Source organism: Kogia breviceps, chromosome 14 (genome assembly GCF_026419965.1).
Source record: "Kogia breviceps isolate mKogBre1 chromosome 14, mKogBre1 haplotype 1, whole genome shotgun sequence".
Classification (NCBI taxonomy): domain Eukaryota; kingdom Metazoa; phylum Chordata; class Mammalia; order Artiodactyla; family Physeteridae; genus Kogia; species Kogia breviceps.
The window spans coordinates 3,828,602-3,842,987 of NC_081323.1; the positions used below are offsets into that span (position 1 = coordinate 3,828,602).

The following is a 14,386-nucleotide window of genomic DNA, read 5'->3' on the forward strand; positions in this document are numbered from 1 at the left end:
CAGGGATAAAAGAACGGACAAGAGCTCATGAAGGCTCAGACTGGACCACTCCCCAAAGCTGGGCCCGTGGCCCTTGATTCTCAAAGGCACATTCTGAAAAAGTCTGATGGAGTTTGGGAATGCAATAAAAAATGCTAAATATTAATGACCTTTCCCCCCAGGCGCTTCTGATTAAATCTAGAGTGTTTATCCCTGGTGTGGGGCTTGATGGTGACGAAGTCAAATCCCCTTGCTGTCCTGCAGTTCTACCCAGGGCAAAACTCTATTCCATGCAGCTATCAAAGCTAAACCCACAGAGGATATGGCAGGGCCTTGGAAATTATAAAGCATTATGCAAATGTAAGTAAGATATTATTATCATCCTGGTTTGTGAAGGTCCCTTGTGGTACTGGTGACTTTTTATATGACAAAGATCTATGCTTTTTCTGTGCTGAATTAATAATTCACTTATGCTAATAAAACAAAGAAATCCAGTTGCCAGTGTCTCAAATACAATCTCATTTCCTCCCATGAATTCTAATGTGGCTGGGTTTTTTCCTCTTCTTTTTTTCTTTTGAACTGGCAAATGGGAACAGGTGAGTTGCAAAGTCTTGGCATATTTTGAGCCAAAGATGGTCCATGGATTTTTTTTAAGTGTGAGACATATTCCTCTGCTTTTGCTTGGCCTCAGAGTGTACCACCCACCCCCTCCCCAAGCTGCAAGTCGTTTGAATCAACTACCCACGTTTTTGGTCAAAGCACGAGAGACCTGTGCTGATGGGACATCTTCACCCCTCTCCCTTCGATGTGTGTGTCTTGTTTGTTCTCCAGAAATTTACATGGTGGGTTTTGGTCCCATCACAGCATAAGCCAAGGGGGGCAGAGCTGTTCTGATGGCCGGGGGATTTCTAAAGCTTTTCGGGTGCTCAGACAGACAGACTCTTCTCTGTGAGTGACCTCTAGTCCCTGGAGATGTTCTAGAATGTGAATTCAGTGATTAAGGAATGTTCAGATTCTTAAGGACTGTTTTCCAAAGCCTTGAACCTCGATTCCAATGGGCTGTCTTAGTCCATCCCTCCCTCCATCCATTTCTCTGAGCACCAAGATGAACGGGCCCTTGGAGGATGGGGTGGGATCATTTCCATAACAGAAGGATGTCACACTACTTCCTGGCTGTCCCACCTTACCAAGAGCTTCCTGTATCTGACGCTATTCTGGGTTCTCTGAATGAGAAGGGATAGGGAGGAACACAGACCCTAGGGGCAGACAGCTGGGTTTAAATGCCAGCTCTGCTGCTCTTAACTGTGTGGCGTCAGGCAAGTTTCTTAACTTTTGGGTGCCTCAATTTCCTCATCTGTAAAACGGGAATGAAAACAGTACTTACCTGGAGCATTATAGTGAAGATCAAGGAACTGGCCACAGTGGTGCTGTGGTGAGACCTGGGGTCCCTTTCAAGGGGCTTGACACCATTTTCACAGAAATACTCGGACGTTCTTGGCCTTTTATATTCAGATTGATTCTCTTAGGAGCACATGGTGGAATTTTCCAGAGACCACATGGAGAGTGATACTGCAACAGACACGGAAAGAGATGTGCAAAAAATGGCAAACAATGCCCCTCTTTTCACTAAATGCTTGGTTTGGAAAATATTGCTGTTTTCTCTATAAAGATATGTAATGGGTTTATTATTACTACTTTAAAATGAATTAATACATAATTTTAAATGTTCTTCATGTTGATTTATAGAATGATAAATAGTGATCACCATTTTGTCATAGAGATTTTGTTATCATTTTGTAATCATTTCAGGTTCCCAGTCATTTTTAGGGTGTCGTCAAGTTCTGAGACCAGAGCTGCTGGCTAAGAGATGAAAGGCCCTCATTTAATGCAAGAACCCCAAGAGCTGGTTCTCACCATCCCTGTTTTATGGAAGGAAAAACTGAGGCACAGAGGAGACTCAAACCAGACAGACTCAGAGCAGAGGCGGACTCAAGCCCACGTTTGTGTGGGTCCAAAGCACTGAACACGTTCTCCTACAAGCCTTTGTTTTATCTAGTGACGTGTGGATGCTGACTGAAGATTCTAGGCACTCTGGCTTGTTGAATGAACGAATAACTGAATGAGCTTTCCAGCTCACACTATATAATTGAACACATCTTATTCTGAGCCTTCCTGTGAGCAGAAACAGGTCTGTCTTGGTCTCGGAATCTCAGATATCCAGCACCAGCGGGACCCACAGTGGCTACTCATATGCAAATCGGCCATCCCTGGTGATTTTGGGGGGGATCTCTTCTCCATGAAAGCAAAAGACTTTCTTGTTCAAGGAAACCATCCTCCTTTCTTATAATCAACCCTATCACAAAAACCTTGTCTTTCGTTTGAATACCGGAGGAAAACTCTGGAAGCTTACCCGAAGAGGATCTTTCAAACTTGGATGGTAAAGAGAGATACGGGAACCTATGTATATGTATAACTGATTCACTTTGTTACACAGCAGAAACTAACACACCATTGTAAAGCAATTATACTCCAATAAAGATGTTAAAAAAAAAAAAAGAATGCATATTACTTCGGAAAAGCCTTCCCCAGCTGACCTTCATCTTATCTGGACATTTCGTGAACCCCTGAAAGATCATTTAGATACAAATACGAGCTGCCTTTTGTCTCTCTGACTTTCCGGGTAGAAAATGGCTGAATGCACCCAGAGGTGGTTCGTATTCAAGGCAGATTTGAAGTCTGTTCAGGCCAGGGCTATGGCAAAGGGCTTTGTAGCAAGGAAGAGAGCATGTGCTTCAACAGAGAGCTGACCAGCTGGGCCCTTATGGACTGGAGCTTTTCACCCGCACCGTGCCCACCCCCAATGCTCTGTAATTCCACCATTTTATGGGGCGGTGCAGTTCTGTTCAAGTGCGTCCAGAGATGGGTTGCAACCCCCCAGCCACACGAGTTCTTCCCTCTGGTACACCAGGTGTCATTTGAAATTCATACGTATGTAACTGGAAGCTACATTTCCTCCCGGTGTGCAGGAGACCACCAAGCCGGGACCACAGGGCTGGTGAATAGTATAGCTGCTCCGAGGTTTAGGGGAGAAATCAATTAGATTTCCACCTTTAAGTTCCCTGCTGCTCCAGAGGGTATTATTTCATTCAATCTGTCAGTAATTTCCAACAATCTGCTTATAAAATCAAAGTACAATCCTTAGGATTTTTTCCCTCCATCCCTCCTCCTATAAGCTCTTTCTCCCTCAGATGAAATTGTGATGAAATCTGCACGTGAGGTTCTGATCTCTCAGCGCACGGCAGCGCCCTTGCACGGTTCCACACCTGCAGGTCTTTCCGGGCAGAGAACCATTACTTCTCCAGCTCTGTTAATGTTTTGTGGCAAACGTGTCCCCCCAGGAGGGGACTGCAGCTTTGCCTCCTTTGCCACTTGCGAAAATTGACTTGTCACAGCACGGGGAGTCGGTGATCATTTCTAATCCCCCCTTGGTGGGAAGCATTTAGCTTTGGGTCAGTTGCACGGGGCCAAGGCAGGTACCAGGACAGCGGGGCAGCTAGCTCATCTTTGTCACCCAGGCGCTTCCTGGAGCTGTGAAGCCACCGGGTGGTTTAAAATGTTAAATGTTCTTCCTTCTCAACAGTTTCCTTAATTAAAGGCCAATAGGCACTTTCTGTTCCCAGGCTCCCAGCCCTGAAGGGTTATCTTCTGACACTTTGAAGACAGCACATTTTGAAGTGCTTTTTCCGGATGCCTTCCTGGCCGGATGTGGACCATTTTTATAAGCATCAAATAAAAGATGACTCATCTACAATGACCCAGGAATTGTTTTTTTTTAATTGGCTGCTCTCTACAGGGTGAGAGCTCAGCTACTGACTGAAAAGGTTAAGCTTTTCAAACTTTAAATCTATGTGAAATAAGAATGGAGATAGTCGAACAAAATAAAGCGGCCTCGGCGGGTGCGGTGTTCTGGGTGAATCCTGGGTTAGACCACACATTAGTAGAGCCTGCTCAAGCCAGAAATGGGCTTGTTTTTCAAATGCTTCTCCACCATCTCTCTCAGTGAAGACGGAATGAGAGGGAGAAAGAAGAAGGAAGACTCCAGGTGTGAGTCTAAGACTCTGGAATTGTATCAGATCCCAGTTCATCTCAATTCTATTCCTCCGTAGTCAGAAGAGAAATGTCTTATTTCATGAGTCTCATAAGATGCAACCCTGGACAGCAGACATTTGGACTCTTCTGGTTGTTACAGTGACTTATTTTCTTTCATCTTTTCATCCAGGTGACTGCAAAAGCTGCAAGGCAGTTCAAGCCATCTGCTTCTTCATTGGAGGGTTCAAGGACGGCAGTTCTCGAATCTTGTGGTCAACTGACCCTTTAAGTATTTCGTTGTAAGGCTCAGATTACTCCGTTGAGGTGAGAGCTGCTGTGAAAATTACCATGGTCAGGTGAACCAGATGCTGAGACAAAACCCTAAACGGCTCCGTATGGAATTTTGTGCAGCTCTGTGCAGCTCCCTCTTGAGCCCGTTGGAAGATGCTATTTTCATCTTAGGTACCTCCCATTCTCAGGAACAGTATGAACTTTGTTGACAGGAGTGAGCATTTACATTTTAAGCCAATTTCCAGCTTTCTAGTCCCAGAAGAATCTCCTTCCTAGATCCCCAAGCATGGTATGGATTTTTGGGTCATAGCCTTGAGGATAAAAGCATACTCCTTAACTCTGCCCATAAAATCCTCCAGGTCTGGCCCTTGTCCCCTGCGGTCTCACTGTCTGCTCCCATCCCACATGTTAGGGCCACACCACCGTCCTTTCGGTTCCTGCCACTCAAAGCTCCCTCCACCTGAAACATCAATTTTCCTCTCATCCTAAGTCAGCATTCAGGCTCAAGGTACCCCGATTCTGTCGGTTCCCCCAATTCTTTTCTCTTTTCTCACCTGGTATGGTCCCTTTAGATCCCGGCACTGAACACTGTTTCAGAGTCTGCTTGAGGAAAAGCCAACCTGAGACTCGTAAACCTCTCTTTGCAAATGCATGTCCCCTAAGCCTAGATGGACCAAGCCTTAGAACTCAGGTTCCCATGGGGGGCGAGGGGACAAAGTGAGATTCCCAGCTGCATCTCTAAAGTTGAACCATAACGGTTTGGGCCAAAACCTTAGAAGAATGGCCTTTCTCGAACTGTTGGAATCCAGCAATAAGGCATCTAGAAGTTCTTGACTGAAAGTAATTTTAAAAGTAGAAAAAGTCACAGAAAGTGTAGCCTGGTGCCAGGCAGCATACTAATACCCAATAAATATTTGTTGAAACAATGGAAGCTTCTGTTTTTTTTCTCTTGTTCTCTGTTTCTCCCCTAAGAATTTAAAACCAGAAAAAGATAATAACACTAACACATTCAATCCCATGTAGTTATTTTCTCCAAATCACTTGTTTTTAGCACAAAAGGGATAAACTACTTATGATGTATTTTTCCATTATTTTCTTTGTGCAGGAGGTTTTAAAATTAATTTATTCTCTCTCTGCATCAGGTTGTCTTATAATTGAAGATGAGAAGTGTTTGTCTTCCAAAGGCTTTTTGGTGATGTCTTTTTTGCTGTTAACATCTTCTTTGTCTACGCCTGTGATCCCTGCTAAATTTATTGTACTCAGGTACATAAATCAGGGGACCACACAGGCACCGCTCACATCTATTTGAGTCCAGATGTCTTAGGAGAGAAGTTTTCTTTTTGCAAAACCAACAGAATCACACCTAGATTAACTAGAACATTTGGGGGATGGGTTAGTCTGGATCATTTAATTTTCTGGATGGTTTCCAGTTAACCAGAACTCCAGTGATATTTCCCAACCCTGATGCAGGAAACCTTTATAAAATGTATTGTTCTACTTGACACTCTTGGCAAGGACAGCGGACATAACGGAAGATTTCAGAGGCAGAATCTGGTCATGGCATGGCAAGCATGTTCGACTTTGGGACTTCGGTATCAGTTACAGCCTTGCCTCCGATTCGAGCCAGGACCAAATCCTCTGCTTCTCAGTTTCCTCTACAAAGAAGAAGGTTTAAAGCAACCTTTCAGATTTGGTGCACCGCGACCAAACCTGAAAACACCCCGGCAGCAGTATTCATGTTCTTTCATTCCATTTGGCTGTAGAGGTCAATGGAGTTGTATGGGACTTTGGGTTGCATTTACCCTCACAGTAAAAGCTGATCTTTTGATTTGTCTTTACTGAATGTCTAGTTGATATTCACACATCTGTTCACATTGACTTAACTTCCCATGTCCTGCTTCTTTCTCCTCAAGGTGAAGTGAAGAGTGAAAAAAAAAAAATGAAGTCAATTGGACCATAACCCATAGATGGTCTACTGTGTGTAGACTCAAGACACAAGTCCTCATGCAACTTGGAAAGTTCCAGGTGTGAGGCTACGGAAGGCATGCTGGACTGGGATATGGAGCCCGGACTCTGCTTCTGGTCCTGCCGAGGCAAGTCTTTCTCCCTGTTCTAATCTCATCATCAGTTTGAGGACAGGGCTGTTCTAGGGTCTCTAATAGACTGTGACCTTACCTTCTTAGACCAGAGTTCCCTAAGCCTCAGCACTAGTGGCAGTGAGACTGGATGCTTCTTGATGGGGACCATCCTGTACCTCGTGGGATGTTGAGCAGCATCCCTGGCCTCCACCTCAGATGCCAGTGGCACCCCTCACCCCAGCTGTGAAATCAAAACTTCCTTTGGTCACCACTTCTCCAAAGAGGACATACAGATGGCCAACAGGCACATGAAAAGATGCTCCACATCGTTAATTATTAGACAAATGCAAATCCAAACTACAATGAAGTACCACCTCACACTGGTCAGAGTGGCTGTCATTTAAAAGTCTACAAATAATGCTGGAGAGGGTGTAGAGAAAAGGGAACCCTCCTACACTGTTGGTGGGAATGTATAATACATTGGTGTCACCACTATGGAAAACAGTATGGAGGTTCCTTAAAAAACTAAAAATAGACTAAAAATAGAGCTACTATATGATCCAGCAATCCCACTCCTAGGCATACAATGGGACAAATCTATAATTTGAAAAGATACATGCGTCCCAATGTTCATAGCAGCACTATTCACAATAGCCAAGACATGGAAAACACCTAAATGTCCATTGACAGATGAATGGATAAAGAAGATGTGGTATATATATACACTATGGAATATTACTAAGCCATAAAAAAGAATGAAACAATGTCATTTGCAGCAACATTGAGTGGACCTAGATATTATCATACTAAGTGAAGTAAGTCAGAAAAAGAAAGACAAGTACCATATGATATCACTTATATGTGGAATCTAAAATATGACACAAATGAACTTATCTAGGAAACAGAAACAGACTCAGAGGCCAGAGGCAGGGCTGGGCCCCGTGCCCAGATGCCGCACATACAAAACTGCCAATTCCCTATAGGAATCCGCTCACGCCTGCATTTACCCAGAAAACAGTTCCCCTACTTCTGGGTAGAAATCGCCTGGATACTCAGTTGTAAAGGGTGTCGAGTTTGCCCCCGGCAGAAGCTGAGGGAGGCGGAAGGCAGCCGTCTGTCACAGCTGGAGACAAATGTCCTAGATGTCACCAAGCAATTCCTTCTGCATTTGCAGCCCAGAGATCAACAGGCTGTCCCCAAGCAGGAGACCGGAGAATTGTTCTCCGTGGCTGTTAGTACAGCCAAATCCATTTGCTTCAAATTCAACAGTATGGAAGCAGGTGTTTCATCAGAACTGACGGGAGTACTGGTGGTTCCACATGACTCCCTAACTATGCTTTCCTGTATATCATTCTGTACTCATTAACCAACCAACCAACCAATAAAATACCCCCCAAATATATATATATATTGACATTATATGACTGCTCCTTTGAGACTAAAAGAGGTGAGAATCCTTTGACTTGGAATGCTAATTAATCAGCTGTAAAGTTTGACTGAAGACACTTATCTGATAAGCCTACAATGCAACTTGCCGCCACCAGTTCTGCTTAACAAAAACTGGAGTAACTCAAGAACCAACAACACATGTACCTTTTGGATTAGCTCCACGTTTACCCTGAGTGTGGGGTGTGTGCCGGGTAGTACAAAGTTGATATTTAACTGGTACATGGATGACCAATCTTACTACTTTTATTTTAATGCGTATCAGAAGATACACACAACTACCAAATTGAGGCTGAGATTTCACAGATATTATTACTTAGGAAAAGCATAGCTTCTTTAAGACAGAGATGATTTAAATAAAAGTATTAAGTAAATAATGTACCCACATGTGGACACAAATGGCAAAAAGCAGTAAGATGGTTCTCAAATGATGGAAATTCGGAAATAATGGATTAATTTATCACTATTAGAGTTTGATAAGTTAGCAAAAATGCTATGAAGATCCATCAGTTGGTGTATCTGTTCCTCCCACAGATACGAGCCTTCCATTCCCACTTTTTCTCCCAATGCATTGTGTCTTCATTGACTTCACGTGGCTTCAGGAGGTATAGACATAGAAGAATGCTGTGTTGGTATGTAGAATAAGTCTACTTCTTCTTGCCAAGAGTACATGATTTATCTTCATAAGGAGGAATTGTTTTGAATTACAGGTGTTTCTTTCTCTGTTAGTGAATAATATTAATTATCTAAGCAATGTCAATTCTAAGGGGAAAACTTTGGGATTATTGCACTGTGGATAGTGTGCCCTCATGTGGCTTCAAATTTTAGCTACATTTAGGAATTTAAAAACACATTTCTAAGTTATGAACCATAAAACATGGCAGACAACGACAGAAGAGACACGTGGGAAAAGAAAACAGCACAAGAAAGTGTGATAATTTGCCGTTACCTAATTCTTTCGTTGAGTGGAATGGGGTACCAATATGGCGTCCAGGACGCTTGGTCAACTATTTAGGAATAATCAGACATCCAACTTATATACGATATTTTTTGTGGTAGTTTTGGTTAAAATGTGAACAAATCACACAAGGCATTTTCATTTTCAGTTTTATTTTTATCAAAACAAAATAATTTAACCATATAAAGAAGGAAATACATTTAAACAAACAACCAAGAAGCCAATAGCTTCTTGATTCTGAACAATCAATAGAGTAGTAAGTTCTGAAGAGTTGACTGCATATATAAGGTATTGAGTCATCCTCTAGGGCTTCAACTGACTGAGGCTCACTACTTGCCCTGGCTTCTTCCAGTCGTGAAGCAATATGCTCAATGTTCTATATTTCAGATTGAATTATATGTATTCCCACATAAGTACAAAGCACGGGTGAAAAGGATTGTACAAGGTACAAATCTAGCACTGGATTTTTGGGTCCTGACACCTATGTTTAATGAGTATCTGAAAGAGAAGGGCAAAAAATTGTGCTCATATATCGAGAAATGTAGTGTTTCAAAAGCCAAAGAGTCTCCCTCACAAGAATTATGGGAATCACAACTGAAGTGAGAAGAAATGCACAAGCCCTGTTTGCTGTGGTTGTAGAAATATGATCACCATAGGGCCAGGCAGACCATTTTCTCCTCACCATATTGAATTATGTCTGGGGATTTGAGCAGTGGTACATCCCGATAATGATGAGTTTCCATAACTATAAAAATCTTCTGCACCAGGCAAATTCTGTGCAAAATGCAAATTTCTATGCTGGGGAAAAAATGAATAATGCGATCATTCTAAGTAATGAATGTAAATGCAAGGAAATACGTTTTGGCGTGAGGCTGCACATCGTTCACCTGTCATGCCAAGAACTGTGGCCACGATGCGTTTTTACAAGGCCACTCTTCCCATCTGAGCTTTAGAGGAGGGATTTTAGGAAAGGGAAGTTTAACTTGCCCTCAGGTACCCATCATGCTATTGACAGGGTTTTGATTCGAATCTAGAAGCACCAATCCCCTGTCTTGTTTTATCTCTTGACAAATGAACCATAGGTCCCTCTGGATTGTGAAGTAAAGGATATTAGCTTCGTCCAGAGTCTCAAAGGTCATATGCAACAGGAGGCATGAGTTGTCTCCATCCTGCTTTACAACAAGGAGGATTCAGGTTGTCCATCAAAAAGCACATGAGGTTAAGAGCCACTTAACAGTATAGGTTGCCAAGGGGCAACATGAAAGCTCTTTTCTCCAGGCATCTTCAACAAGTGAGATCTGGCCAGGTGTAGGTACAGCTGGAGAAGGAAACTTGGCAGTGTCTTGAGCATCACGGTTAGTGGCATCTGTATACCTTGCTCTGAGAGAAAAGGAAAGCATTCCAAGTGCCCTTTATCTTAATCGGTGCCAGCATCCCAGGAGTAATTCTCTGTGGGAGAAGCTGAGACACCATTGGTTAAGACCCTTACCTGAAGGTACAATGAAATTAGCAGTACTAGGGAGAAAGGGGAATCCCTGATCTTTAAACTCTAGTCTTCCCTGTTCTAAAAGAAATTTGTTTTCCCTTAACCATTACACAGCACACACTTGTAGAGTCACTGCAGCGATGATCGATCCATACCACTGAAGTTTTCTTTTCAGTAACCCAAACTGGGTTCTAGGTCACTGACATGATCTTTAAAATGTATCCCTATAGTTGCAGAGTCCACTTTAAGAAAAACCCTAGGAAAGTTAAGATTTATAAAATCAGAGATTGTTTGTTGCTTTATAAAAGAGTTTTTCATTAAAAAAAATATTTACCTTGGGATGATTTTCAAGAGCCAAGTCCCCTCGGGTCATTCAAAATACATTAAAAAAAAATTTTTTTTAACCCACTGAAATATAGCTTTTCACAAATTCATGTTGATATAAAGTAAGGTACACTTGTAAAACATTGCCACCAACTAGCTAAATGACCAGCTGAGACAGGAAATTTTGGTAACCTGCTCACTCTTGTATGAGAGACACGGGGAGTTAGAGATGAAATCAATGTTCCGCCACGTCTGGTGGAGGTTGGGATGTGGCAGCCAACGTCCGTGGCTCGTAGAAGGATCAAGCTTCCACCTAACCTGACTATCCTGAGGTCAGTGCTACTGGGAGCGGTGACTTACTGACCTCAGTCCAGTGGTCCAGCCAACAGCTCGGCAGCCGTCCAGGGGAGAAGCACCTAGATGACCAGTACCTCCCAACACAAAGTAACCAATCCAGCCCACAGACACGTTGTCTTCCACTCACACAGTAGGGTTCTCTTTTTTTGCTTCTAATTTTTTCACCTTGAGCCACCATTTAGAAATGGGTTGACTGCACCCCCAAATCTAGAGCTCTGGAGAAAAAAAATAGAAGGAGCTTCCCTGAGCTCACATTCTTCAAAAAAATCATTGGCTTTAGTTCCCCACAGCCCCCTCCCAAACTCCTTGAGTGCAGGACCCTTCCCCAGGGGGACCACCTCCGAGCCACTCGCACAAGGAGCGGGGCCTGAAGTCACATCCAGCACATCTTCCCTTTACTCTCTTCTTCCCAGTTGGAGACACAGGTGCTGAGAGGGCGTGAGTCTTCACCAAGATTCCCCAGCCAGCTCAGGGCAAGGTCACTTTGTCTCCCTCCAGGATTCAGGCCGTTTTCCTAGACCTCTCTCTCATCATAGTGGCACGGACAACAGTCCAACGGGTAGATAATCACGTCACCTTCGTTTGGTTTAGAAAGTACACGATGTGAATGCTTAGCATCCTTTTACCTCCCTCCTTATGTTTTTCTTGGCTGGGCTTGAAATCACTTGGCTATGTATGAGTGCGTCTGAAATGACCACAGACATGTGCTAAGTCACCCGGGGCAGCTGGTCCCACCTTGAAGTTTCTAGAGTTACCCTAAAATTGGAAAATTCACTCGAAGATACATGAAATCGGACCGTCCTTCGTCACAGGCAAGGACGTATTAAAGCATCTTCGTTCGTGTGAGATGTTCTGCATTGCTGCCCCACCTTTGAACTACTAGATGCCATATGAACATCCTTACATCAAAGTGAAGCCAAAAGAGCTCGGCTATAAATTTCAAATTGTACAAAACCATACCAAAAGCAAGTATAAAATTTTATTGGAATGCAGCAGTGTAAAACTCTTGAAGTTTTTCCTCTCCCATTTAAGGAGGAGGAGAAGAGTGCAGTAAATTGGAGGCCTTGCTCACTGCGTCGTCTGACGCAGATCACCTATTTTCTTCTGCACAGGGGCACACAGGCTTGGAACACTGGCGAATTTTCTCTGTGCTGTTCTGACTTGCACAATACAGAGGCTGATTTAATTTGACAGCAAAGTAACACCAAGCCCCCAAAATAAAATTACTGAGATGTAAAACAGCGTCAAAACTCCAATTAGTTTTGTATCCTTGAAGCTTCTGGAGGAAATCTAAAAGGCTCCCATCACGATGAGCAGGCATCAATTTAAGCTGTAGAGATTACTAAAATGTAACCCTCTAATTGGAATTGCTCAGAGCACAATATGACAGAAAGAATCAGAGGAAAATAAGTGAATTTTTCCCCCTCAAAAATGACTCATTACAGAGACTGTTCTATTAACTTTTAACACAATGTTCCTTTTGCAAGAGCTGGAAAAACCAAGGGTTTCAGAGGTCTCCACAAAAAAGGCACCGGGCACAAGAGCTGTACATGCTTGTGTCACTGAATCATACATAAGCATTGGCCATTTGTGCAACACTGAAAGCTACTTAGTATTTCACCAGATCATGGCCATTTTGAAGTATATTTACAACTTCCATTAAGGAGGCAAATTATTGGGACCAAACTTCAGTTTTTGAATGAATCTGGATTTTGTCTCCAGAATAAACAGAAGTATCTCAATGCCCAATTCACACCCCATCTCTTTTGCAAGCTACCCCAGTTTTCCCAAGTATGCTCACTCCCTTTGAAGCCAACCCCCAGCTCGCTAACAGAGGAGACCTGTCACCTTGACTCTGGGGGGGTTCACATTTGTTCGGAAAAAAGTCGATCGTGGCTCTCTGGGTCAATGCCATTTTCCCAGATGAAGCAGTGAAGGACCAATGCAGAGGATACATCTGGGAGTCAAGCCACAGTCATTGGGTAGGTCAAGACTTCTTAGACCCTGCTTCACTGCCAGCTTTGCCCAGCCTGGTGCCTTGTGAGCAGGGCTTCTTGGGAAGGGTGAGGCTGAGTCTGGGCTTCAGAGTTGGTTGGGGAGATCTCGGAAAGACCCCCAAGTGGCCTTCCTCTCTGTAGGGGCTTCATGAATAGAGTTCAGTTCTCCTGCCCGCTTGATGGCATCTACTGTAAAGCATCACCCGTCTTTGACGGCGGACGCATCTCTCTCTGGAAGGTTCAGATCTCTATCACCAACCGGCCTTCGTCGTCGCTGCTGGTGTCGCTGAACTCCACACGAGTTTGCTTTCTCATTCCTTCCAAACTCCTCTTCCTGAGGGTTTTCGAAGGGGCTGCAGGGATCTCCGTGGGCTGCCCTGGGCTAGACGGGACCACACCATCCTTTAGAGCGATGAATCCAGACCCTTGACATTTCCCACCGTCGTTTCCTACAGGACGGCAGGGGACCGGCCCTTCCCCACACCCGTGTTGCACCCCGGGAGGGAAACGTGTCTTGTGTCTCCCCTCCTCTTGGTGTGAACTAGCTGAGCCTGCTCCTGAAGCTGGTATTTCAAGATGAGTTTTTCCAGTGGGCCCCAGTGGAACCGAATCTGAAAGTCTCTGCCCAGATGAAGGTTTCCCTGGCACGAGTGACGGGGACACACCCCCTGCTACCGTTTCTCTGTCGGGGGGGCTCGGTGTCAGAGCCCCCCTTGCACGCTGGCTGTGGTCTTGCGGTTCCACGCTGTGAATTCCCACCATTGTGTGACCTGCTCTTTCCCCCAGAGAAGGACCAAAGGCAGCTACAGAGGTAGCAAGGTCATGGCAGAGAGAGGTTCCTTTGGACTCAAAGGAAGAAGGCCCTTGAGCATCTGAGAAAATGCGTGGTGTGGGGTCTGTTGAGACTTGCTCCTGGGGGGGCGGCAGGTGAGCCTCAAGCGATCCCCCGTCCAGACCTTTGCCACGGGCTGGAAGTCTGTCCTTAGCCACGGCCACCAAGGAGTCGGACGGCGGAGGTAACCCTGACCTCACAGCTGTATTCTGAGGACGACAGTCCCCGCGCTTGCCGGCAGATGGAGAAATCTCCTGCAGCTATGTGCAAAGGAAAATAAATGGAGGGAAGAAAGGTTAATTGGTACAAAAAAAAACCTTGTGGTCAGAAACGTGGTCCTCAGTGGGAACAAGGTCTGGAGGTCTTAATGATCCTTTACAGAGCCTGAACTTCGATACAATGTTCTCAGCAGTTTTCATTAATAACTCATTGATGCATTAACTCCAGTAAAGTTCCGTGTTGACACACAATAAGCTACTGAGACGGCTTCGTATTTGTATCTGGCCTTGTGAAAACCCAGCCACTCAATTATCTAACCAGTTCTGAGCA

At 44.2% G+C, this 14,386-nt stretch overlaps 1 protein-coding gene across 3 annotated transcripts in view; it reads right to left on the reverse strand.

The window, feature by feature from the left end:
- Positions 1-9,005: 9,005 nt before the first annotated feature.
- ZNF831 (zinc finger protein 831) overlaps positions 9,006-14,386 on the reverse strand; it is a 123,420-nt gene continuing 118,039 nt past the window's right edge. For all 3 annotated transcript variants that reach the window (XM_067012648.1, XM_067012649.1, XM_067012650.1), the window contains one exon: positions 9,006-14,097. In XM_067012648.1, the coding sequence (XP_066868749.1) occupies positions 13,246-14,097 (852 nt within the window). In that variant the 3' untranslated portion in view covers positions 9,006-13,245. The remainder of the gene's footprint in view (positions 14,098-14,386) is intronic.